The 27,999-nt window shown below is 36.8% G+C and overlaps 2 protein-coding genes across 9 annotated transcripts in view; one reads left to right on the forward strand and one right to left on the reverse strand.

Annotated features, from left to right (window-relative positions):
• Positions 1-276: 276 nt before the first annotated feature.
• Positions 277-27,255, reverse strand: FGFR1OP2 (FGFR1 oncogene partner 2). Of its 2 annotated transcripts, XM_003828858.4 has the most exons (7): positions 27,015-27,255; positions 12,900-13,048; positions 10,553-10,670; positions 9,178-9,320; positions 6,291-6,404; positions 3,463-3,576; positions 277-2,322 (listed from the first exon to the last, which is right to left on the reverse strand). In XM_003828858.4, the coding sequence occupies exons 2-7, from the start codon at positions 13,032-13,034 to the stop codon at positions 2,185-2,187; spliced, it is 762 nt and encodes a 253-aa protein (XP_003828906.1). In that variant the 5' UTR covers positions 13,035-13,048; positions 27,015-27,255; the 3' UTR covers positions 277-2,184. The 2 variants fall into 2 exon arrangements, with proteins under 2 accessions (XP_003828906.1, XP_003828905.1); XM_003828857.5 differs by lacking the exon at positions 6,291-6,404.
• Positions 27,141-27,999, forward strand: part of INTS13 (integrator complex subunit 13) — a 33,432-nt gene continuing 32,573 nt past the window's right edge. For 3 of the 7 annotated variants that reach the window (XM_014347223.4, XM_034936143.3, XM_055095820.2), the window contains exon 1: positions 27,625-27,925. The gene's annotated coding sequence lies outside the window, so the exon portion shown is untranslated. Of the gene's footprint in view, positions 27,926-27,999 lie in introns of all 7 variants that reach the window. The other 4 variants (XM_055095818.2, XM_063593152.1, XM_003828854.6 and 1 more) reach the window with 3 other exon arrangements.

Genomic DNA, 27,999 nt, shown 5'->3' on the forward strand with positions numbered 1-27,999 from the left:
CCCCTAATCACATCTGTAAAGACTATTTCCAAATATGGTCACCTTCCCAGGTGTATCAAGTTAGGACTTAGACTTACCTTCTAGGGGACATGATTCAACCTACTACAAATGGTAAGAAGTTCTGCAGGATCCACACTAAGAAGCTGCTAATTCCTAAGGAATACAGATAGAGGTCACTGCTAAGTAGTTTTGCACTAAGAAGAGACAAAAAACCTTAAAATTAAACCATATATAAGAATAAGGGTAAGCACTTTTCAAATTAAATTGGAGACCATACCAATTTTAATCATTCATCTTTAATAATAAAATAGGTTCCTATGCAGTACATACCTCAAACATAAACTTAAGGTTCTGTTTAACAACCAAAAAAAAATAGGATGGAAATGTGTCACTAAATAACAAAGTAAATGTCTTTAAACATGAAGACCTTAAATTCATATCCAAGCAAAAAGACGAAGAATAAGTTAACCCAACTTGTTTACAAAAATAATTATTTATCAAGTAAGCTTTTATAGTAGAGCTGCCTCAATGAACTGCCTCAGACTTAATCTCAATGGTGTAGCTTGAAATAGATTTCCTTTATTAGCAGGGATAAGAAGTATCTGAATGAATGTGTCATTAAATTAAGGAATACTTTCCCAAAAACAATAAAAAGTTTAAAAATAAAAACTGTCATTTATTTATAAAATATCAAATAAGGCCTCTGACTGAAAAAAGAAATCTATATAATGTTTGGGCCATTAGCCCTTTTCTATTCAATCAGTCTCATCCACCCCACTCACCCCAAACTTAAGATAAAAAAATTCTCAAGTGTAGTTTTGAATTTTACCAATATATGAAATTATACATAAAATTACCATATAAAGTAATATTTAACAAATTATATACTCAAAGTATAATTTTCCATTTGTCTTAGTTTTAATACATATTCAACATAAATGAGTACAATATATTTAACCATGTTTGACACTCTTCTTTTATCCCTTTTTAATACAATCACCACAACATAAGAAAATTTAGGTTTCAACTGATGTTAAAGCACATTTCTGTATCTGGTGGTTTTTAAAAAATTTACATATTATATATTTGACATTTTAAAAGACAACAGAAACAAATCCACAGATTACTCCACCTCTACCCCCACTTTCAGCTGAAAGGTTTTAAGAAAAATCTTGCAGGTTATGAGGACCAGATGGAGCTTAAAAACAGATCCGGAATTTTTTTTTTTTGAAATTTTATTTACTTTTTTTTTTTTTGTATCTCAAGAATACTTAAAGGAAAAAAAAAAGGGTTCTATGAGCCAGAGGAATTCCCAATTCACTTCGAAATTACCATACCTATCTTGCCATACCAAACATTTCAATTCTGTTAACTAAATGAACTACATAATATCCTTAAAAATCAGCCAGAGAAGAGAAAAACAAATCTCATCTTCATTATTGACTTTGAACCAAAACTTATTCTTTCAAAGGAGTAGTTTAACCTACTAAATATGTCTATTATAAGATCTTCTTTCTTAGAAAGTAGTATTCCTTCTTTTTCATTCCTGAAATGGTATTTCTTACACTTAAACAAGTTACGGACAATTGTTAGCTAAGTATCAGTTATGATAAATTGCTCAAATTAAATTATCTGTTTAAGGTACATATAACACATTCCTATAGCCTTTAAAACTGTATTTTCTTTCACAAAAATTTAAATAAATGTGAAAGTAGGCAATCACTAGAAGTCTCATGGTACATAAACTTTGCATCAACTTTGACGCCAAATAAGGATGAAATTTAGCGTACAAATCCTCCGTTCACAAAACAGTGGCAAAAATTTATATTTTTAAATTGGTATAATTTTATGCATTCTCAAACATTTATTGGGAATATTCAAGTTTACCTAATTAATCACCCAGAAAGCCAGCAGTACTGCCAAAAGCTCTTGGTATATTCAGTAGTCACTGTGAAAACTTTTCATTTCTTTACCATTTGGCAATGGCTCAGTTTCTATTTTCCAATTATGTTTTGGAATAAAGTCTATGACCATTAACTATGCATTTTTTGTTGCTATCTCATAGCCCGTGCACTGTACATATTTACAGAGAAAAAAATTAAGGATTGAATTTTCTGTCCATTCATTCATTCACTTATCTGACCATTTGGAGCCATGTAAGAAGCTCACAGACTCAGAAACTCTTCAGCTCTTCCTCAGACTCAAATCACTGTTGGTCACTAATGCTGACAAAGAAGTACTTTCCGACGCATCATCTTTCCTTAGGTTCAAAAATGATTCTCGAGTTATTTGAAGGATCTCTCTCAAGCCTTTGTTTTCTTGCTAAAAGGCAAGCAAAAACAAAGATGCAGTCACCATCTACAAGGTAGCTACAACATCACAAACATATGTTAGGAAAAACTAAACATATGAAGGTATAACAAATAAGCAAGTTCTGTAATTGGCATTAATCTACTCAATGATATATGCAGTTGGCAACTTGAATCTAAAGAACACTTATGCAGCTAGGAATCGTGTTCAACATCTTCCACCACTGCAAAGCCTTCTTACTTAAGCAGCTATAATTGTAAATAGAAGCTCAGAAATTGCCTTATTTTACAATCACATTAGAGATGAAGAAAATAACATCTAGATTTATTTTTATATAAACTCATAAAGCCAGTGAATAGGCTAGAATCTCCTAGTAATTTTTAGTATTTTTATTACTTTCCATGATAGCATGGAATGTAGGACAAGTTTAGCTCATTGCCATTTGAGAGCAGCAGGGTAGGGGTAGCTGATGATATTTTTCAAGAAGGAAAGTAAGTGACCAAATCTGGCACTGGTAAATAACTTTGCTTTCTGGCCTCCTTTTGGTTAGTTACTGTAAAAAAATTTGTAGACATTTAACAATAACCTTTCATAATTTGTTCTCTATCACTTTATCTTCAGTCTCACTTTCTAAATTTTAGTAGTCTAAAGCAGGTTCCCCGCCATGATTTCAAAATGAAGCTCTTAAGGCATAAAAGTCTATTGTACTGATTTCAGTTATTCAGAGACTGGTACTTTCACTGTCATAAAATAAAGGACAGATGACAAAGGTTTTTAGAATCCCCAGAAAAATAAGAGTGCCCCTAAATATTTGTGGATTAAAAAAAATTTCCCTGTATCACTATGATCTCTAATAGAATAAACAAAATTTTAAAAATGACTCAATTGAAGAAGTACATTCACTTCATAAGATAAGCAATATAGAATGAAACATCAATTTTCTACATTACTGGTATATTGTAAGTTACTAATAATCCTAGATTCTTGCATCACCACATAAATGGTCTTGCATAATATGCCCACATAGACAGCATCCAGGAGAACATTACCAGTACCCAAGAAGAGTAAATATATATTTAAAAATGGGATATATTTTCTGGCATAAATCTTTATATGGACAGTTTTCATCTACATTTGCAATGTAAAACTTACTTCAAGTTGAAATATTCGTTCTTGTTCCTTGCAACCCTGTTGCTCGTCAATTTCAATGGCTTTCCTCATTACTGCTGCCATTTCAGTTATCTGGTCAACATGTGCTTGCAGTTCCTGAAAAAGAGGGATGGGAGTTGGAAATCAGCAAAATACTTTTTTATTTTTGGATCCTCTCCTTTTTATAAAATCTGCAGTACCACTTAACATGAATATTCTTACATTGTCACTTAATATGAATAAAACAAATATTAACAATGAAGTTGGTTGACCACAGATGTGCTTTTGAAATCAAATTTGTTAGGACTAGAATTAAGAATAAGCAGCACAATATAACTAAACCTAGCAGCAAGAAAAATACTCATATTTTACATTCCTCTCACCACAATGATCAGCAACTTTTTCTTTTTTTTTGCACTTACATACACTATTGTTCAAAGTAACGGGAATGATAAAAATGACGGACGCATTCAATCTCTTTTCCTCCCTGAAGTCTTCAATGATTTAGAAATCTTTTCTGTATTGTTCAGGCCTATAAAGTTATCTCAATCCAATCTGTAACCTTTTCTAGGTCATAATCCTCTTTGAGAGCAGGAACTGCATCTTTACATCCACCTACTATCTAGTGTATGGTATATGATAAGTATTGAATAAAATGAGCACAATTCTGCTTTTCAGTATTAAAATATTAAATGGCCTTCTTTGCTAACTATTGAAAATATAGTATCAGTATAATACAGACATCCACATTTGTTAGGCGCAGCAAGTAGCATAAATTCTTCCAATCTCATTTTCTTATCTTGCACACCTATGATGTGCCAGTACTATGCTAAACAACAGGAATACAAAGACTGTCAAGACATGTCCCCTGATCTGAAGAAGCTTACAGTCTAGTGAAAGAGACAGACAAAAAAAGGTTTAAAATCAACAGAAACTCGAGAATAATCATTTTCTCAATGAACAGCTTCTATAGACCATTATTCACAGCAACTGAGAGATATTTTATCATATTAAGCCTAAGACTTAAATATAAAAGTGAATAACTCCCCAAATAAACAGTCTCTTCAGTAGTTGTGTATATATATATTTGTAAAAAGGATTTAACAGTACTCCAAGAAACCCACGGAACTAATAAGCTGGAAGAAATGACAAGGTAATATCTTTGGCAAAGCACATTTAATAACCTCTTAACCAACAAAAATGTAGGTCCTTTTCATGGGGAAACCTATACACTGCTAGTACTCAGCAAGAAGGTACTCTAAAAGGCTAATCTGTGCTGTCCAAAACAATGTTAAACTTAATTAAAATCAATACATTTTTAAAAATTAACAATTCAGTCCCTCAAACGCATTAGTGACACTGCAAGTGCTCAACAGCCACATGTGGCTACTGGCTTCCACACTGGACAGCACAGATAAAAAACATTCCAATCATTTCAGAAAGTTCTACTGGATAGTTTTGAATTAGATTATGGTAGGAAGAATGATATTAAGACAAGTATCTGTCATATTCTGCAAGTTAACCATTAAAATTCCTCCCATTGTCAAGGAAGCATAATATGTAAAAGCAGGTTAAGTACAGATCATTGCAGCTGCAAACTGAGTAAGGGTAATGAGTAAAAACTTTGAATACCAACAGCATCCTTAATTTATGATTTGGTCAGTCCTATGGCACTGACCTAAGTTAAAAAACTACATAGAAAGCAAGTATTTCTTTTTTTTTAGACAGAGTCTCGCTCTTGTTGGCCAGGCTGGAGTGCAATGGCACGACCTCGGCTCACTGCAACCTCCCACTCCCAGGTTCAAACAATTCTCTTGCTTCAGCCTCCCGAGCAGCTGGGATTACAGGCACCCGCTATCACGCCTGGCTAACTTTTTGTATTTTTAGTAGAGATGGGGTTTCACCATGTTGGCCAGGCTGGTCTCCAATTCCTGACGTCAGGTGATCCACCCACCTCAGCCTCCCAATTACAGGCATGAGCCACCATGCCTAGCTGAAGCAAGTATTTCTTTGCCTTTAAAATAGAAGGAAAAAAACTACTGATTTTTTCAGTACCAAGTCTAACAAAGCTCATCATGAGAAAAAACCCAATACTTCAAATAGGGCAGCACTTTTATAAAAGGCCAGGGTAATGGTTCACTTATTTAATTATAAAATCTTCAGAGAAGTATCACAGATTTTTTAACAAGCACAAGAGGCAAGATCTGTGCTTTCAAAACTGTCTGGAAGACAAGAAGTGTCACCAACATAACCCTTGAACTGTCTTGAAATGTCTTTCATTTCTAACTCCCTGTCTAGGTTTATTCCTCCTTTATTCAATAAAGACCTGCCACAAGTGAGTTAAAAAAAAATTAAGACACAATGGAGAGAGCACTACTATACTTAATCCTAACATCTAAACAAAGGCATTTTAATTTCATTTGCAAAATCAAAGGACTACAAACTATCCACAATCTGAATTAAAACATTTAATACTTTGACCTTATGAAATCAGTTTAAAATTAATGCCAAGAAAATATCTTTGATGTCCAGAAAGGAAATGACTGTTTCACAGCAACAACTAACAAGAGCAAATAAATAAAGCATTGGACTGAATAACCTATAAAACCTGCAAATATCTAACAGGCTGTACATGATACAATACACAGAAAATTAATGAGAGATTTAAAGCTTCTACACTGAACAGCATGGCTATTAAAGACACAACATTCTTTCAATAAATTTCATTTATTTGCTGATCTAATCTGGGAGGGAAATTCAATGTAAAAGAACTTTTAAAATGGACCCCCCTTCCATCCACACCCCAAAAGTTGACTGTTTATTTAGTGTACATTCTGATTTGCTTCCAAGTGCCTTCTCTCCAGTCCATGTTGAGGTGCTTCAAGGATGTGTCGAGATGCATCAAGGAAGAATCCTTCGGACTTGTTACGATGTACCATGTCAATCTGTAGTATAGAGTCATTATAATGTTAATACGGATATCATCCGTAATTTAAAAACTGAATGAGTGTTAGTTCATGCGTGTTAGCCAACTGTTTGAAATGTTTGCTTTTTTAAGATTTCCAAAAAGGCATCTGTTCAAAAATAACATGAAAATTAGTATTTGGGTAAAAATGAGCTCTCAAACTTTCTACTGATTTTTTAAGCATGTGCTCAAAAACTTCTAGTTAAGGGCAAAGTTCTGTATTATAACAGTCTCAAAAGGATCTCTTACTCCAATCCAAAATGCTGTTATGTGTAACTCTGTTTCTTAGCTCTAAATGTGTTGTAAAATTACTTTTGTGTTTAGGCATATCAGAGCACTAGTACCTAAACACACCCTACAATACCATACTTTTTGGGCTTTTATTATACAAGTTTCTCTGCCCACCCACCCACTTCTGCTTGTTTACCTACCTGCCCATAATTAATTCAAGGCTGGACTGAGACAGACTTTCTTCCCTTCCTTGATACCTTTCCAGATTTTCCTTATGACAGTTAATATTGCTCCCTCTAGCGTTCCAGTAACAATTCATCTACTTTGGGATTCATCACGCCCTACCTTATAGTAGATTGTTATGTTTGTGTCTGTATCTCCCACTATACTGAAAGCTTGTACATTCATCTTATTATTTCCCATAACTAACCCAGTGCCAGTATTAATGTTTGTTTAATTAAGTCGAAGTGTCTCCTTTTTGGGAAAAATCAAAATCACAAACATTAATATGTATTAGTGAGAATTAATAACAAATAACTGAATAGTCATTTTATGGGAGGCAAGGATCATCTGAACTTAGATGAAGAATTCAATCTACATAATAAAAAAGGATGGCTTACAGCTATCTTAGGAAATGTTTAACCTTACTAATTAATAAACCAGCTCTGGTGAATAGTAAAATCTAATATATTTTAGGAAACATTTGCTTCTGTCATAGTTGCTACCAGATGGGACCTGCAAGCTATAGTTATCCTATTCTAAGCACTTTTTTTGTAATGGTATTCTTCCCTTTAGATCTTTAACATTTTATTTTTAGGTTATAAAACATACAAACCTTTTAGAAATTCTCAAGATTACATTTATCTTACAAATAATATTAAGTCAACTCCTTTTAGTGCCTTTAAAAAGTCTTAGTTACTATAGTTATTATTATACCTTTAAATTTAAATGATTTTAGAATGGTCTCATTAACAATAGTTAAATTTTGTATTCAAAAGATCACCACTTAAACATCCCTGGATCGCCATTTGATTAGGAGATGAATAGCATAATTAGAAAACATTAAACACAAATTTTTAATTTAATTTATTATTTTACTGGTTGACACAAGAGGTACCTATCATTAGGTTTTCTAATATAATAAAGGCATATAAAGAGCTATTTGATAGGTATTTAATTCTAATAGAATTAATTACTAATAAGTTAAAAACACCTACAAGCACCAAAATGGAAGAAGTATTTTAAAGAATCTAAAATGTGTTTCAATAATAGAGAAATATGAAAATATGTCCTTTCCTATTTCTGTTGTAACAAATGGGGAAAAGAAGGCTCATAATCACTGTTTCTTAAATAATATTGGTAATAATAATATTCAGCTCACCATTATCTAATACAGGTAACAGTCTAGTTTCCACAATCTAGTTTAATATTTTTATTTCATATCGGCAACTAAAACTCAGTTTAAAATAAATATAAGTGAGAAAGGATTATTCTACTTGTCTTCATAGCAGTTGCCATAAAATATGCCATAAAATATGGGGACATACCAAAGGGAATAGACACAGGGATGACAAAGGGATGAACAGCAGGTAAAACACTAATTTCTAACTACTTCAGCTTTGTTTCTAAAAAATGATGTCAATTGGTATACAATACTGGGGCAAGGGAGCAAAATTTTACTATGTTGGTTCTTCTCCTGAACCCCATGTTTTTTCCATTATAATAAACAAGATCATTTATAGTCTGGATGAATTAGCCTTATTCAGAAAACAGTCTTAAGAAAAATCTACATTAAACTGCTTTCAGATTTTAAAAAAGGTTTCCATTATTTTTTGTTTTTGCAAGAGAAGTCAATACACAAATTTATTAGAAAAAATATTTCTTAAAAAAATTTCTGTTTTTTAAGAGACAGGGTATCACTCGGTTGTCTAGATGGGAGTGCAATGGCATGATCGTAGCTCACTGTAACCTCAAACTCCTGAGCTGAAGTGGTCTATCCACCTCAGCCTCCTGAGAAGCTAGGACTGCAGGCATGTGCTACCACACCCGGCTAATTTTTTTACTTTTTGAAGAGATGGAGTCATGCTACGTTGCCCAGGCTGGTCTTGAACTTCTGGCCTCAAGTGATCCTCCTGCCTTGGCCTCCCAAAGTGCTGGGATTATAGGCGTAAGCCACCATGCCCAGCGCTTTAAGAAATATTTCTTAAAAGTATATAGCCCTACAAAAATAATGTTGAATAGACCAGACTTACCTTTATATCCAAAATAAAATTTATTTTTCAACGTACAAATTAAAGTTTCTAAGAAACAGTGAGAGTTTATAAATCAAACAGAAAATGATATATAACAAGAAATGGAAAAATAAGAAAAAGGAGAAAATGTCAATTAAAAAGATGAAACATTCAACATCATGTTAAAATGCCATTACTAGATACCTGTGATTTTTTTCAAAAAAAATCTGAACACAGAATAATCAATCGTCTCTCTTTTCCATTTCAGGTCACATTTATAGAATGGATTACCTTGGAGTGCTGCTCTTTTAACTTCATTATTATACCCGGATCATCTTTTTTGCTAGCCATTAGCAATCTAAACATTTGTTCTCGGTACTTGCTCATTATAAGTTCCAAGGCCGACTGATGTTCTTCCAGAGATGTACGTAATTCTATCAAGAATAATATTGTATTTTATTCCAACTTGAGTTAAAAGTACACAAAATATTCTCTTCCACTAAGCAACTTATGAACAGGACATTTTAAAAAGAAAACACAATGCACAAAAATCTAGCCATATAACAATAAGAGACACCAAATGAAGTCCCGTATTAGTTTTTTGAATATTTTAAGCTTGTTTCTTGAGAATCATTTCAACAAAGATGTACTAAACAGCAATTAATATCGGCCAAGGCTCCCTCTATATTAAGGGCCACAGACCTCAAGAGTCTAGCAGAGAAAACAAGCATGTGGTAGGTGGCAGAGTGGAGTGTTAAGTCAAATAGATTTAAGAGATGTCTATGGGAAGAAACTGGTGGAAGCTTTGTAGAAGTACAGTGTGAGTTCCCTCAGTTGAAAAGTGAAGGAATGGACCTTCTAAGCAGGTAGGCATGAAAACAGATGACGTGTTTAGGAAGTGACTGGTGTTGGCAAGAGCAAAGAGTTCACAGTGAAGAAAGCTGTGGGAAGAAGATTTAAAAAAAAGGCTGGGGCCGGGCGCGGTGGCTCACGCCTGTAATCCCAGCACTTTGGGAGGCCGAGGCGGGCGGATCACGAGGTCAGGAGATCGAGACCATCCTGGCTAACACGGTGAAACCCCGTCTCTACTAAAAATACAAAAAATTAGCCGGGCGTGGTAGCGGGCGCCTGTAGTCCCAGCTACTCGGGAGGCTGAGGCAGGAGAATGGCGTGAACCCGGGAGGCGGAGCTTGCAGTGAGCCGAGATTGTGCCACTGCACTCCAGCCTGGGCGACAGAGCGAGACTTCGTCTCAAAAAAAAAAAAAGGCTGGGAAATGATTTTTAGGGACCCTGTAAAAGGTAATAAGTATATAATGAAAGTTCTTAGGCAAAAGAATTACATGATCAGACTGATTTTTGAAATATCAATCTGATGGTTATGTTGAAGACAGATTGGAAGGGGGAAGAGAGACTGGAATCAGGGAGATCAGTTTGGACATTTCAGGCAAGAGACTGAGCATCTAATCTGGGGGCCAATGCAGTGGAACTGCAGAGAATGAAGCTGGGTTATTTCATAGCTAACAACAGCAGTGCTAACTGGATATTAAGGGTGAGAATCTAAGAGGATGTCAACCAGGCATATGTGGGACAGGATAAAGAGCAATAAATACGATTTAGGAATATAGACTAGAAATGGGATTAATGTCAAAAAGTAACGTATCTTACCTTTGTTTTCTTGTTGCAATTCTCTGATTTGTCTGTTTTCTTGCTGGATTCCCATAACTAACGTGGACCGTGGCCGATGTCTCGCGACTTCATTAAGTTCTTGAATTTCTTCCTGATACTAATGGGGGAGAAAAACATGTGGGATGAAAATACCTGCAAATATATATATATATGATATATAAATATATCTGAAATATACATATAAAAAATCTGATAAGAGCTTAGTATCCAGAATATATAAAGAACACTTACAACTCAACAATGAAAATAACCCCATTTTTAAAAGTGGCAAAGGATTTGAATAAACATTTATCTAAAGAAGATATACAAATGGCCAATAAGCACATGAAAAGATACTTAATTAACCTAACTAGTCATTAGGAGAATGCAATTCAATATATCCCACGAGGATGACTGTAATGAAAAAGACAATAACAATTGTTGGAGAGGATGTGAAGAAACTGCAACCTTCCATACATTGTTGATGGAATGTAAAATGATGTAGTTCAGGGGTGTCCAATCTTTTGGCTTCCCTGGGCACATCGGAAGAAGAATTATCACGCTGCACATAAAATACACTAATGCTAACGATAGCTGATGAGCTTTTTAAAAAAAAAAAAAAAAAACTCATGTTTTAAGAAAGTTTGTGAATTTGTGCTGGGCCGCAATCAAAGCCATCCTGGGCCATATGCAGCCAGCAAGTCACAGGTCGGACAAGCTTGGCATAGCTGCTTTGGGAAACAATGTGGCAGATCCTCAAAAAATTTTAACAGAGTTATTATATGACCCATCCATTCTACTTCTACATATATACCCAAGAAAACTGAAAACGTATGTCCACACAGAAACTTGTACACAAATATTCATAGCAGCATATTCTTACCAGCCAAAAAAGTAAAATAATCCAAATGCCTATCAGCTGATGAATGGATAAGCACAATGTGCTGTATCCTTACAATGCAATATTATTTGGCAATAAACAGGAATGAAGTACTGATACATGCTATAACATAGATGAACCTTAAAAACATTATGTTAAGAAGCCAATCACAAAAAGCCGCATATTTTATCATTCCATTTATATGAAATGTCCAGGATAGGCAAATTCAAAGAGATAGAAATATTAGTGGTTGCCAGAGACTGAGGAAAGGGGAAACTAGAGAGAGACCACTGATGGATGTAAGGTTTTGTGGTGATGAAAATGTTCTGGAATCAGGTAGTGGTTATACTGCATAACCTGCAAATGTGTACTAAAATCCAATGAACTGTACCCTTCAAAAAAGTAAATTTTATGGTATGTGAATATCTTAATAGAACATGTACAAAAGAAATGCAAAAAGACTTTCCATTAAGAAAATGAGAATCTTATTTTAAAATTGCACTTATTTATTTTCAAGGCATTCTCATGAGACACTTAGTAACATATTCATTATAACACTCCTGGTTCTTAACTTCAGATGTCAAACTCCTTTTTTAACAACTCAATACCAGATATATGTTCACTGAAGTGCCTGAGTCTAGCTGGACAGTTGGTTAGGGATGCAGGTAAATCTGTTTAGGGCAACACAGTTGTAAAACCAAATAACTAAACTTGCTCCACTATTTCCAGTAGCTTTGTTAAAAATACTATCCCAGAATTGCTTCCTTTTACAAAATAGATGAGGAGATTTGGCTGTGAATATACATTTTCCCCCTCTGATTTCCATCATAATGTCAGAGATTTTATAATTTTCTTAAATGACTTGAAAATTTTTATCAGAAGAAGGTTAAAATAGTGTCTAAACTCCGTGGCCCATGGGAATATTCTGTTATACAATAGTAAAAATAGCAAGAAGAAAGCCCTTATGTATTCTTTAATTGGTAGCACTGAATGAAAAATAAGGTAGCAAGTATGGGTACAATAACTGCACAGAGTATAAATCACATATTACCTTGCATCATTTTCAAAAGCTATTTTGTTGTTAAACAGCATCACCTAAGTACTTTTATAAAGAAAAATATGAACATTTCTACATTATACAAGACAGAACAAAATGTGTACCAACATTAGTAAAAGGTATTATCTGGTCTTTGTCAAATGTTTCTAGACCTAACAAATTCATTTATTTTCTAAACTCAAATGTGCAACTCTGTCAGCAAAATAAGTGATCAAATCTAGGGTTTAGAAATATATGTCTAGGTATATCACCTGAACACGACAAAATTAAAGTAAACCTGAAACACACAAGTCAAGCTACTTTAAAATTTTAGAGAACGTTGAAAAAAATTAGATACTAATTAGCCAGCAATACATAAATGTCAATGACTGCTTTTGATAAATGGAATGAACAAGAAAGAAAAATCAAACCTGTTTCATGGCTTCTACTCGCTTGTTGAGAGCTGTGGTTTGCTCAATCAGAGATTCTGCTGCATCGTCATGATCTCTTAATCTTTCAACAAGAGCTTTAGCGTCGGCAAGTGCCTTCTCAATTGTGCAACTCATTTCTAAAGATATATCTATAATTAAAATTAAAATCAAGACTCAAAATAAAGTCAACATATCTCTTTATTTTAGTTTCATGTCAACACAGATATGCTTCTTAAGCCACATTTGTTACAGTATTGTTCACTGTCCAGGGAGGAAAAAACACCTAAGAACACTGTGGTTTTGCTTCTGTTAGGATACTACAAACTTGAAAGTAAATTTATACTATTACAAAAAAATTAGAACACAGTTAAAAGATTTGCAGACAGAACTAGAACGCATTTAAAACACTCTAAATTTACAGTGGGGAAAAAAGTACATGTCCAAGGAATATAATGTTATATAGAAATTTGCCCTTTATGAGGGCATTCCCTATCTTGTCACTTTTGAGGAAGATCATTTGGTTTACTGGTCAGTATTCTGGGGTCAATGACTGTCTGAAAACTTTGACTGTAAGAATGCTTCCTAACCTCTGCTTGGTCAGGTGACTTGACACACTGTTCACAAACACTGCTGACCAGCCAAAGTGGCCTCAATGTGTCATGCTACATTAAAGTCTCAACCTCTTCTTGGAAGAACTTCTGCTTCTTACATAAAGTTGCATTATAATTCTAACTCTTGCATCTTCCTTAAAGTGCAAAAAAAAGTTTTGACTTAGGACAAAACTGGTAATTACAGGAAACTTCTGATATGCTAAAATCAGTAAGCAATATGTTTAAGAGTAGCTGAAAGAAATATGAGACAAAACATGAAACAGTCAATTGTCAGCTTCTTCAACTGGTATGTAGAAACCTCAAACAAAATTTTAATAATTTTAAAGTCTCTTTCCAAACTTTAAGTTTCTCCTGAAACTTACCCTCCTTGAAATCTTTTATCTTCCTTTTTTTTTTTTTTTTTTTTTGAGACAGAGTCTCGCTTTGTCGCCCAGGCTGGCTGGAGTGCAGTGGCGTGATCTCGGCTCACTGCAAGCTCCACCTCCCAGGTTCACGCCATTTTCCTGCCTCAGCCTCCCGAGTAGCTGGGACTACAGGCACCTGCCACCACGCCTGGCTCATTTTTTTGTATTTTTAGTAGAGTCGGGGGTTTCACTGTGTTAGCCAGGATGGTCTCGATCTCCTGACCTCATGATCCGCCCACCTTGGCCTCCCAAAGGGCTGGGATTACATGTGTGAGCCACCGTGCCCGGCTGAAATCTTTTATCTTTCTACTAAGTTTTACCTAACTTTCAATATAAGTCATCCTTTCTTCAGGGTTTTCTCAAAAAATAAAATCACACTAAATTTCCAGGCCAGAAGCCACGTCTACAGAAGTTAAATTAAAATTTGGTGTAGATCCAAGTGAAGGGTTATAAACAAAGATTTTCATCAACTTTATTAAAACAGCAATTTGCCACAGAATTCAGGACTTTGTTATATACCACTGCCCTGGACTACAGATCTGTACCAACTAGTCCAATTAATGATTATCCCCTCCAATACAAAAAAAAAAAAAAAGCAACAAGTAGCAAAGAGAAAATTTAAATAACTCAACAGTATAAAATATTTCATAAAACACATCAGGCAATTTCAGAAGACTTTCTCCTGTTATTTAAATCGCCAATTTAGAAAATGTCCAATATATGATCAGACATTTCCAGAGAGCCTTAAGAAGTAAACAAGCTGGAAATTAATATAACTTCCGGCTCTCTAGAGAAAACCACCACAAGATTTGTCTTGTAAGATTCAGGAGGTTTAGATAAGGATACTTGAAAATATGAGGAGTAAAAGGGCCATTAAAGGAACCAATATTGTCTGATACTGGCTAATACCCAAAAGGACAACTACCCAAAATCTATCCGAAGATGCCGTTCTGAGAGAGGCATTAGTGCCCAACAATACCCCGTACTTCCTCTAAATTTCCAAAGGAAATTATCTAAAATTGTAGACAGACAACTTTCTTATTTGTTAAGAAAGTTAACATAAATGGGTTAAATGGACATCACTATAACTCCCATTAATCCCATTACTATAGAACATCGGATCCTTCTGAGTAAACTTTTAAAGCTGTCTGTAAAGCAACATTAAAAAAAAAAAAAAAAAAAAAGGACGGGCACTGACTTGTACTAAGAAAAATGAAATAACCAAAAAAATTGGTTTTATAGTAAAAATAATAGTTTATAACAGATGGTGAAAGTAATAAAAGACAAATAAAATGCAATAAGGTCCTATATATGATCAGATAGCTAAATAGCCCTCAATCTAGACAGTCTTCCTACATAATCATAAATCTTTTTGAGTACAAAAATAGTACCCTGTGTCCTGGGAGTATTAACAACACGACATCAAAACCCCACTGTCTATTATATTGTATACCTTGGGCTGGGCGCAGTGGCTCACACCTGTAATCCCAGCACTTTGGGAGGTTGAGGAGGGCAGATCACTTGAATTCAGGAGTTCAAGACCAGCCTGCCCAACATGGTGAAACACCGTCTCTACTAAAAATACAAAAATTAGCTGGGCGTGGTGGCACACACCTGTGATACCAGCTACTCAGGAAGCTGAGGCAAGAGAATTGCTTGAACTTGGGAGGCAGAGGTTGTAGTGAGCCAAAATTGCGCCACTGCACTACAGCCTGGGCAACAGGCTGTCTCAATAACTAACTAACTAAATAAATACAAAAATTAGCCGGGCCTGGTCGGGGGGTGCCTGTAATCCCAGCTATTTGGGAGGCTGAGGCAGGAGAATCACTTAAACCCAGTAGGCAGAGGTTGCAGTGAGCCATAGCACCACTGCACTCCAGCCTGGGCCTCAGAGTGAGGCTCCGTCTCAAAAAAAAAAAAAAAAAAATCGTATACCTTAATTCAGCAGCTAAGGTTTAGCTTCCCTGCCTCAGAGCAATTATAAACCTCAACTGAATTAATCAAAGCATCTTCAGAGGTTATTCTAGGTCTTTAAACCTCATGTTACCATGCATAGTAAATCCCTATTGCTAAAGGAAACCATCCAAAATTTCTATCATTTGAGTAATCATGAAATATTGCTACTCTCTCTTTTTCATATTACCATTCACTGGTGTAACAGTATTAATCCAGCAACCTTTACCTACTGCAAGGAAAATCTCATGATTGTGATTCCATAACTCAAGAAGTATTCAAGTCCAAAACAAAACTTTTGAATTTTCTAGTACCAAATCCTGACTTTACTGTTTGTTAATGGGTTTTATCTTAAAAACAAAAATCAGCAGTATCAGGCTTGATATGCAACAGGTACATCAGTCACTGTGATAAAATTCAATTTCTTACCAGAAGCCAGACTGATCAAATGACTTAACTGTGGTCCACTAAGATGGAGCAACTTACTGAAAGTAAATATATACATGAATAGGTGATATGCTTTTAGAATAATCCACTTCTCTGAAATGCTGCAAAGAAAAGAGGTTTCTCAGATATCCTTTTAAAAACAACGAATACAGGGCAGGTGCGGTGGCTCACGCCTGTAATCCCAGCACTTTGGGAGGCCGAGGCGGGTGGATCACGAGGTCAGGAGATCGAGACCATCCTGGCTAACACAGTGAAACTCCGTCTCTACTAAAAATACAAAAAAAAAAATTAGCCGGGCGTAGTGGCATGCGCCTGTAGTCTCAGCTACGCAGGAGGCTGAGGCAGGAGAATAGCGTGAACCCGGGAGGCGGAGCTTGCAGTGAGCCGAGATTGTGCCACTGCACCTCCAGCCTGGGTGACAGAACGGGACTCTGTCTCAAACAAACAAACAAACAAACAAAAACAACGAATACATTAACTACTTGATGGCTTGATGGTAGCTGCCTAATATAACTGCTATCATAAAGGTAGAAACAATATTGTAGATACCATAGAAATACCTTAAAGTTCGTTACTATAAGCGGGATGCTTTGACTAAATGTCCTTATGCAAAAGCCTCATATGAAACTGTAAAATAAACCCATGAAGAAGTTAAAAGACTCCATGATAGATACACAAAATTTGGCCTGTCAAATTTCAAAAGAACCATTGTGACCATCAAGTTGTAAGATCCATGAAGATAAAAACTGACACAATCAGAATGGCTACTTGATAGTACCACATAACACCTCAAACAGGGCCGGGCACGGTGGCTCACTCCTGTAATCCCAGTACTTTGGGAGGCTGAGGCAGGTGGATCACCTGAGGTCAGGAGTTCGAGACCAGCCTGACCAATAATGATGAAACCTCATCTCTACTAAAAATACAAAAATTAGCTGGGTGTGGTGGCATGCGCCTGTCATCCCAGCTACTCGGGAAGCTGAGACAGGAGAATCGCTTGAACCCGGGAGGCAGAGGTTGCAGTGAGCCAAGATCGCATCATTGCACTCCAGCCTGGGCAACAAGAGCAAAACTCCGTCTCAAACAAAAAAAAACCTCAAACAGATACTACTCCATGAAACATTTCATTTAAGTAGAAAAAAATGACCACAATATTAAACACGAATGGGAAAACTTACCTTGGATAGCATAGGATACTGGTTAATTCATGCTTCATTTGTAAATAAATTAATCTGGAAAAACTGTAGGCCAGGTGTGGTGGTGCACGCCTGTAACCCCAGCACTTTGGGAGGCTGAGGTGGGTGGATCACCTGAGGTCAGGAGTTCGCGACCAGCCTAACATGATGAAACCCCATCTCTACTGAATACAAAAAAATTAGCAGGGCGTGGTGGTGCAAGCCTGTAATCTGAGCTACTTGGGAGGCCAAGACAGGAGAATCGCTTGTACCTGGGAGGTGGAGGTTGCAGTGAGCTGAGATCGCGCCATTGCACTCCAGCCTGGGCAACAAAAGCGAAACTCCATCTCAAAATAAAAAAAGAAAAACTGTAATGGTGAATCAACGACTAAAACCATTCCTGAACAACTTTCTGAACATCTCTAAGAAGATTTTATGGAGTTGCCTCTCTCTATGGTTTAGAAATATTTATTATTTTTTTTTAAGTTTAGTTATTTTTAGAGGCGAGGTCTTGCCATCACCCAGGCTGGAACTCCTGGACTCCAAAGACCCTCCACTTCAGTCTCCTGAGTAGCTGAGACTATATAGGTGCATGCCACCATGCCAGGCAATATTCTTAAATATTCTAGTATGTTTACGTTATGAATACCTTAGAAGAGTACCCTACCGAAAAGACACAATATTCACAATGACTAAAATACTGTATTTTGTGTATTCTCCCAAGCGCATTCTAACTTGTCATCCAATAATATAAAAACATATTTAACTTCAATAGTTGAAACTTATACATTTCGATGATGTAACACTTTGCTTCTTTCTAAGAAACCTTGTCTTCATCATTCCCAGTCCTCAGGAAACCCCAGGCAGGAGTTTCCAACAAGATCTAACTCCAGGCACGTTGTAATCACATTTCCAAAAACTAAAGACAAAGAGAAAATCTTGAAAGCAGACAGAGAAAAATGACATATTACTCATAGAGAACAATTTGAATGGCTGTAGGCTTCCCAACAGAAATGAAGGCCAGTAAAAAGTAGAACAACACTTTCAAAATGCTGAAAGAACAGACCTATCAACCCAAAATTCTATATCCAGCAAAAATATGTTTCACATATGAAGGTGAAATAAAAGTCATTCTCAGCTGAAGAGAAAGAAGAACTTATTTCCAGTAGACTTATTATAAAGAATACTCTTCAGTTAGAAGCAAAGTGTTATCAGAAGGAAACTTAGAACATCAGGAACAAAGGAAGACCAACTGAAATTGTAAATATCTGGGTAAATATTTTCCTCTTAGTTCTTTTAAATGTCTAATGTTTAAAAACAAGAATTATAACATTTATCTAATGAGATTTTTAATTTATGCAGGCAAATATATAACTACAAGAAAAAGGGAGGAGGCTAAAAAGGCCTATACATTGATCAGATTTCTACATTTCACTTGAAGTTGTAAAAATATCAATTTTAAGTAGACTTAAAAATTTACATATATTGTAATTCCTAATAAATCCCTAAAATAACTGTACAGAGATAATAGTCAAAACTACAATAGATTAATTGAAATGAATTAAAAAGTGTTCAATAACCCAAAAGACAGAGAAAAGGCAAAACAAAGGAATATCAAAGGAACAAAAAGAAAACAAATGATAAGATGGCAGAACTAAATCCAAACATGTTAATAATTTCACTAAATAGAAATGTCCTCGACACTTATATTTAGATAAGATTAAGACAGATGATCAGAATTTTAAAAGAGGACCCAACTATGCATTGTTTATATAAAATTCACTTTAAATATGATATGGGTAGGTTAAAAATAAAAGGACAGGCCGGGCATAGTGGCTCACACCTGTAATCCCACCACCTTGAGAGGCCAAAATCGGAGGATTGCTTGAGCCCAGGAATTCAAGACCAGCCTGGGCAACATGGCAAAACCCTGTCTCTACAAAAAATTTAAAAATTAGCTGGGTGTGGTGGCACATGCCTGTAGTCCCAGCTACTCGGAACAGTGAGGGTGCAGTCAACCCTGGCTGTGCCACTGCACTCCTGCCTGGGTGACAAAGTGTGACCCTGCCTCCAAAAAAAAAGTTAAAAGGATGGAAAAGAGGATATACTGTACAAATATTAGTCAAAAGAAAACCAGAGGGCTAATAAGAACATGAAAACATGCTCAACATAACTAGCCATCACTGAAATGCAATTCAAAACCACAATGAGATATACCTACTAGGATGGCTATAATAGAAAAGATAGTAAGTGTTGGCTAGGATATAAAGAATGTGAAATGGTATAGCCACTTTGGAAAAGTCTGACAGTTCCTCAAAAGGTTAAACATGTGATCCAACAATTCCACTCCTAGGTACATACCAGGAAAATGAAAGTATGTCAATGCAAAAAATTGTACATGAATGTTCACAGCAATATTATTCAACTGATAAATGAATAAATATGATGTGTTCATACAGTGGAATACTTGGCAAAAAAAAAAAAAAGTAGGGGGGAATAATGTCCTGAAACAGGCTACAACATGGATGAAAACTGAAAAAATTATGCTCAGTGAAAGAAGTCAGTCACAAAGACAATGTATCACGCCATTTATATAGTGTCCAAAAGAGGCAAATCCACAGAGGCTGAAAGTAGATTAGTGGATGTCTAGGACTGAGGGATTAGGAAAAGGAAGGAGGAATGGGAAGTGACTGTTAATGAACATATGGTTTCTTTTTGCACGGGAAAAATGTTCTAAAATCAATTTTGGTGATGGTTACACAACTCTGAATATACTGAAAACCCTAAAAGTGTACACTTTAAATAGGTGAATAGTATGGTATGTGAATTACATATCTCAATAAAGGTGTTATATTTAAGAAAAGAGCTAGAGTGGCTATATAATATCAGACAAGGTCAGGTGCAGTGGCCCACGCCCATATAATCCCAGCACTTTGGGAGGCCAAGGCTGGCGGATCATGAAGCCAGGGGTTCCAGAACAGCCTGGGAAACATGGCCAAACCCCACCTCTACTAAAAATACAAAAAATTAACCGGGCGTGGTGGCACACACCTGCAGTCGCAGCTAGCTGGGAGGTGGAGGTAGGAGGATCACCTAAGCCCAGGAGGTTGAGGCTGCAGTGAGCCACAATCACGCCACTAAACTTTAGCCTGGGCAACAAAGTGAGACTTGCCTCAAAAAATAAATGAATATCAGACAAAGTAAACTTCAGAGAAAAGAAAATTACCAGGGACGGAGGAACATTACATGATGATAAAAAGCCCAATCACCAAGAAGACATAAGCATCCTAAATGTATATACAACTATAATTAAAGAGCTTCAAAATACAAATGCACTAACTCAAACAACTGAAGGGATATATAGGCATATCCACCCTTACTGCTGAAAAATTAAACATTCCTTTCTCAGTAACTGGCAGACTTTGTACATAAAAATCAGCAAGAATATAGACAAAATGAACAGCATCCACTAACTGGCTTGAATTGATATTTATGAAATGCTACAACCAACAACAGCAGAGTACACATTCTTTTTAAGTGCTCAAGACATTCATGAGGATAGACCACATCCTGGATCACAAAACAAACCTTAACAAATTTAAGAGAACTGTAATCATACAAATTATGCTTTTTTTTTTTTTTTTTTTTGAGACGGAGTTTCACTCTTGTTGCCCAGGCTGGAGTGCGATGGCACATTCTCGGCTCACTGCAACCTCTGCCTCCTGGGTTCAAGCGGTTCTCCTGCCTCAGCCTCCCAAGTAGCTAGGATTACAGGCTCATGCCACCATGTCCGGCTAATTTTTGTATTTTTAGTAGAGATGCAGTTTCACCACGTTGGCCAGGCTGGTCCTGAACGCCTGACCTCAGGTGATCTGCCCGCCTCGGCCTCCCAAAGTGCTGGTATTACAGGCGTGAGCCACCACGCCTAGCCAGTACAAATTATGCTCTCTGATTATAATGAAATTAAACTGAAGTAAGTAATTAAGAGATAACAAGAAAAATCTCCAAACATCTGGAAGTTAAACAATGTACTTCTATATAAGTCAAAAAGGAAGTTTCTGGAAATTAGAAGATACTTTGATCTAAATAAACATGAAAATACAAAATATCAAAAATTTTGGCATGTATGTAAAACTCTACTTTGAAGCAAATTTATAGCATTAAATGTTTATATTAGAAAATTAGAAAGATCTCAAATCAATTATGTAAGCCTCAACCTTTAGGAACCTGGAGAAGAAGAGCAAAATAAACCTAAAGTAAATAGAAGGAAATAATAAAGAGTAGAAATCAACGAAATTGAGAACAAGAAAGCAACAGAGAAAACCCAATGAAATAAAAAGCCAGTCCTTGGAAAAAAATAAAAATTGAAAAACCTCCTGAAAAATTAACCAAGAAAAAACGTCAGCAGACATAAATTACTAATGGAAAGAAGGGATATCAGGAAAGATGAGACATCACTACAGACCTCTAATTCCTTAAAAGGATAAGTGAACACAATAATAAATTCCATACACATGAATTGGATAATTTAAATGAAATGGACTAATTCCTCAAAAAACACAAACTACATAAAGTCACACAAGATGAAACAGACAACTATGAATAATTCTATTATAATTATTTTAAGAAACTGAATTTGTAATTAGAAATCTTCTGCAAAAAATCTCCAGACCTGGATGGCTTCAAGGACAAATTCTATCACACATTTAAAGAAGAAATAACACCAAGTATTATACAATCTCTTAAAAAAATAATAGAAAAGGAAATACTTGTAATTTTAATCTCATAAACTGATGTCAGTATTACTGATACCAAAACCAAAGAGAATACAAGAAAACCACAGACTAATATCCTTCATTAACATAAATAAAAAATCCTTAAGGAAATATTAGTAACTCAAATTCAGCAACTTATAATGAGAGTAATATACCCTGACCAATGGGAGTTTAGAGACAGGGCCATACAAAAATGGCCAATGGATTTTTGAAAAAGGTGCAAAGGCAAGTCAAAGGAGAAAGGTTGGCTTTTTTCAACAAATAGTGTTGGAAGAACTGGACATCTATATGCCAAAAGTTTAATCCCAACATAATTCCTACACTTAATACAAAAATTAACTCAAAATGGACCATAAGTCTAAATATAAAATTAAAAACAATAACACTTTCAGGAAAAAAATAAGAGAAAATCTTTGTGACCTGGGGTTAGGCAAAGGTTTTTGTAAACATGATACTAAAAGCATGATTCATAAAAGAAAAATTTGATAAACTGGACCTCATCAAAATCACAAACTTTTGCTCTGGGAAAGACACTGTTTAGAGAGTTTGAAAAGACAAGCTACAGGCTGGGAGAAAATATTTCAAATCACTTATCCAACAAAGGACTTGTATCTAGAATACATAAAAATCTCTCAAAACAATAAGAAAATAACCCAAATAAAAATGAATAAAAGACTTTACTAGTGAACCAAAAAGATATGGACAAATAAGAAACATGAAAAGATGTTCAACATCATTAGCCATTAGAGAAATGCAATTAGAACCATCATGAAACCTGTCCTCTTAAAATAACTATCTATTTCTGCATCAATACCACATTGCCTCAAATGTAACAGCTGTAAAATAAACTCTCCCTATCTAATATGTATAAGTCACTGTTTTCTTCTTTAAAATTGCTTCACCTATTTGCCTTCTCTCTAACCTAATTCTATCCAAATGGATCTCTAGAGTACCCTAGAGGAAAATCAAACTGTTACGTAATAATTTTAATTAATTCAAACTGTTGGTAGCTTTCTGAATCTGAGCAATAACTACCTTATACTGTCATTTGGGCAAGAGGACAAGTGTTATTCCCATTTTACCAATGAGAAAATAGACCCAGGAATTCCAAATCTAAAAAGCTGAGTGGCTCATGCCTGTAATCCCAGCACTTTGGGAGGCCAAGGCAGGTGGATCACGAGGTCAGGAGATCGAGACCAGCCTGACCAACGTGGTGAAACCCCGTCTGTACTAAAAATGCAAAAACTAGCCGGGTGTGGTGGCGCACGCCTGTAATCCCAGCTACTCTGGAGGCTGAGGCAGGAGAACTGCTTGAGCCCGGAAGGTGGAGGATGCAGTGAGCCGAGATCGCACCATTGCACTCCAGCCTGGGCGACAGAGCAAGATTCCATCACAAACAAACAAACAAACCAACAAAGCTGAATGACAGCACCACAAAGCAAGGAAAGCGCCAAACTAGTACCAAAAATAGAATTTCTGATCCCCAGTCTAGTGTCCTATTCCTAAGCCACACTGGATTCCCAGGGTCCTGTTTGCTTTTTACCTGTATAGAAATCATCTCAATCTCATCAGGTGGAAAACGAAAAAAAGTAAGTTCTCTGACCCTACCCCACACATGGAACATCCAAGATATTTTTTAAAATTTTCAAGCCAGCCATAGAAAAGAAATGGGAATGTATATGAAGACAGATTTTAAAGAATAAAAAAATTTCAAATATTTTCCAGACATAACAGCCTAGCAACCATTTTAATTAGGTGTCACAGTTAATTACAAGATCAATGAATATTTACTGATTGGCTTTTTAAAATTGTAATTAATATCCACTTTATGAAAAACACTCTCTCCTCTCCAGATTGCATAATGAAATACTACTATCAAAATCAACTACATTTAAAATTTGTTAACTATAAAAACCTACCTATTCAGGGAAAGGAATTATAAGCAGCAGGTAGCTCAAAGCATAATTTTTTTTAGCATTTCAGAAACACAGTGACAACAGTTTCTAAGAATTTGCATGTTCATTTCCTGTACGTGAAACCACACACACAAAAGTTTAAAATATTTTATAATATGCATTTACTTTATCACCTTTTTTGAAGACCATTGTGCTTCCCCTCTTTTTTGGCCAGGAAGTGGAGTGGGAGGAAGAAGACTGTTTTCCAAACTCTCTAACAAGTTTCAAATTTTAAAAAACAGACTACAGGAAAAAAGGAATATTCTAAACTTTTCGGCCTATTTTTATAGTGCCTATCTTAACTGGCCATAATACACGTACTTACATTATTTTCTATAGGCGGGTCCAAATTACAGGTGAATCTCTTTTTTTTTTTTAGCAAGTTAAAAATTTTTTTTTTCTTTTCTGCATTAGTCACATTCTCGCCCACTTTACCACCCAAAGACTTTTGCAGTCAGACTCCTGGCAGAAGGCTTAGAACATTCTGCTGCTGATAAAAGAGAAACCACCACCCACCCAAGACAGCAATTGCCAGCTGTTTACTTTTAGATTTTGGTTAAGAAAAATTTAAGGAAATTCAAGTCAAAATTTTCAAGCCAACCTCAGAAAATAAATAGGAATATAAATGAAATGTAAGAGAAATTAAAGACGAAAAAAATTTCAAATATTTTCTAGGTAATTAATAAAAGCCTAGCAACCATTTTAATTAGGCATCACATTAATTGTAAGATCAATGAATGTTTACTGATTGGACACTTCTGTTTCCCTTATCCGCAAATCCACTACTCCTACCACTACATCTACACAGAAATATTGTGGCTACTGATACACCACAGATGTGTCTTTAAATGTCAACAATCTAGTTTAAATTTTTTCATGTTCAGGTATGTGTCTCTAATATTAATTAGCACATAATATGAACTGACCCATATGGAAATAAAAAAACCAAAAGGTATAGTTATGGTTTTCATATAAACTTATAATCTTAAGAATGCAAGAAAGAACGCATATGTAATTTATATGCGTTTATATGTAAAAATAAGCATTTATAAAGGCACATCGCTGTATGTGAAAGCAAAGAAAATTTTCACTGTCCTTGAAAATAGTGGAATGAATACATGTTTGGAACTGTATAAAGACACTTTCTGAAGAAAATTAATTTTTAAACTTGGAAGAAAGATTTTGGAAGTAATGACACTGGAGGATTTTTTTAAAATTACACGTTCCCTTAGAATTGTGGCTGAATATAAGTTTCACATACATATGTTCAAAGAGTTGTGACAGTTCAAGAACTAACCTAATCTAAACCAGTTATTTCTAAACTACAGGCTAAGGAGTCAGTGGAAGAGTTGCCTGAATGCACATACTCCAAGCACTGTCTGTAGTCTAAAACATTTCTGCTCCATTTCTCAAATATAAATAGATACTGTAAAAATAAAATACAAAATCATTTAAAAGCATAGTAGTTTTCTGTCATTATACATAATTTCAACCAACAATTACTAAAAGTACAATTGCATGTGTATTAGAAGTACAGGGTTTCTCATAATCAAAATAGGTCAGGGGCCTTTAAGCTAATGTACAGAGTTCCTTCTGGCCCAAAATTCTATGATTTTAAAGGATGAAGAACTCTTACGGTGAATTCCTTAGAACTATTCCATTTCAATAAACATACATATGTATATATAAATAATGCTTGCTATGTGCCAAGTACCGGACTTTTTCTCAGAGATGAGTAAGACATGATTCCAGACAGACCCAGGTTCAAATTGGCAGGAGAGACAGAGACAGAAACAAATAATACAACCTAATAAATACTGCAGAAGAAAAGTTTCAAATGCGTTGGGAGCACAGCGGTATCAATGTCACCTGGGGGAGTCTGAGAAGACAATGATTTATGAATTGGGTTTTGACAGGTGGTAAAATAGAGGAAAGTAAACATCCTAGACATCCGCACGTACAAAAGTACAGAGCTGTCAAAGCGCATGGCATGTTTGGGGAAATAGCCAGTATAGTCTTGTATGGTAGGATATTAAAGCAGGACTAAAAGGTAAAATGGATTGGGGCAGACTGTAAAAGATCCTGAATGATGATGTGCTTAACAATTAGGATTTGATGCTGTCAGCAATACGGTTACTAAAAAGTTTAAGGAAAGGACAGTGATAAATATGTATTTCAGAATAACTCTATGGAAGGATTATAGTAGGGAAACCAGTGGAGGGCGGGGGGCAGAGGGGGCAACCGCACTAATTCTGGCGAAAAAAAAAATAATACAGTGCAGTGTTAAGTGGAAATGAAGAACCAAGGATGATTCCTGGTTTTCTAGTTCGGATAGCAGGACAGATACTGGAACCATTATCAGAGATGGGATAGAGAAGAAAGGCAGGAAGAGAACCAGAAAAGAGTAATACCCCTTGGAGAGCAGTTTCAAGAAACAAGTTATCTTCATTAAACGCTGCAAACAGGTGACTGAAAGGGTCCCCCGTCCGGTGGTGAGCCCGCAGGTGGGTAAGGCAGGATGAAAGCAGATACGGAAGGTGTGTCCACAGGGTTAGAGCCAAGGCTTTTCATTGAACTTTCCGCACCGCATCTCCATTTAAGAGGAGCTCGGAGTCGGGGGGCGCGGAGAGGAAGTCCGGCTCCCAGGAGCAGGGAGCCCGCGGCGGGAAGCGGACAGGGCCGGGCGCCGGTGGTTCAAGAGGCGCAAGGCACCGGCCCCGGCGAAGAACTGCCCCAGCAAAGGACGCCTCCGACTCGCCCACCCCTGCTCCCGTCCCTGGATTTAGTCCACTTACTCTGCTCTTAGTCCCTCGCAGCCTTCAGCTGTGGCGATACGGACTCAAACCCTCTACCAACCGGGACCTATGCACTCAAGGGAAGAGACTCCGCGGCCCCCTAATCCGCCTCCTCAGCAAGCAGACGCAGAATCGGACGGAGGCAGCGGACGGAAGGCCGGGAAGCCAGTGGCGTTCAACGCCATCACCGGCGGGGTAGACACCTCCGCCGACCGCCTCCGACCGGCGCTCCCGGAGAACTCCAGCCTCGCGAGATTTCCTTCCTCGCGTTACTGTGGGGTAGAACCGACCACTCTCCGCTTTGCCCCAGAAGGCAGGGCGGGGCCCTTCTATGTCCCTCCCTATTCCTCCCTTCCCAGGCTTTCGCTCGGCCTCTCGCAAAGTCTCGCGAGTTTTTCCAGGGGAAACCGGCCTGGGTGGAGAGACAGAGAAGGGGAGACCGGGTGGGTGGGCCGTACGCTTAGGGGGTCGTGGTTGGTACTTCGCTGTTGGGGAGGCTTTCAGGTCGCCCAGATCCTGCTTCCCAATGGGTGACTGGGAAAATTAGCGGGTGGAAAATCTCGAGGGGTGGAGGCTTTTTTTTTCCTCCTTGGCCCCGCCCTCTTCCTGTTCGGCGACTGGGACGCCTGGCCCTACGAGGGGGAAGGGAGGCTTGGCCGGGCTGTCGGAGAGCGCTGTGCGCACGCGCGCGCCCGAGTGTGTGAGTGTGCACGCGCACGCGCGCTCCTGCTCTTAGGAAGCCTGGGAAGGACCGGTGTGCTAGGAGATGATCGGGGAAAGCATAGTCCCCTGTCTGTGGCACCAGACACTCCCGACTGTGCGCTGACTCTCCCCGCCCAGCCAGCAGCCTTTTCCAGAGAGGCTGTGCTCCATAGCCTCTGTTCGTTTTCACTGCAGGACCAGGCACGAAAGTAAGCGAACCTCGATCCTGAGGTCTTCCCTATCCACTCACCTTGTATTTTCCACCCCCCACCCTCCAGCAAAA

Source organism: Pan paniscus, chromosome 10 (genome assembly GCF_029289425.2).
Source record: "Pan paniscus chromosome 10, NHGRI_mPanPan1-v2.0_pri, whole genome shotgun sequence".
Taxonomy (NCBI): domain Eukaryota; kingdom Metazoa; phylum Chordata; class Mammalia; order Primates; family Hominidae; genus Pan; species Pan paniscus.

Excerpts from the sequence above, each read along its gene's own strand:
- FGFR1OP2 (XM_003828858.4), bottom strand. The coding sequence starts at position 13,034 with ATGAGTTGCACAATTGAGAAGGCACTTGCCGACGCTAAAGCTCTTGTT. Across the intron at positions 6,405-9,177 it reads TAAAAGAGCAGCACTCCAAG|ATTGACATGGTACATCGTAA; the intron begins GTAATCCATTCT and ends TCTATACTACAG. Across the intron at positions 2,323-3,462 it reads AACGAATATTTCAACTTGAA|CAAGAAAACAAAGGCTTGAG; the intron begins GTAAGTTTTACA and ends CTTGCCTTTTAG.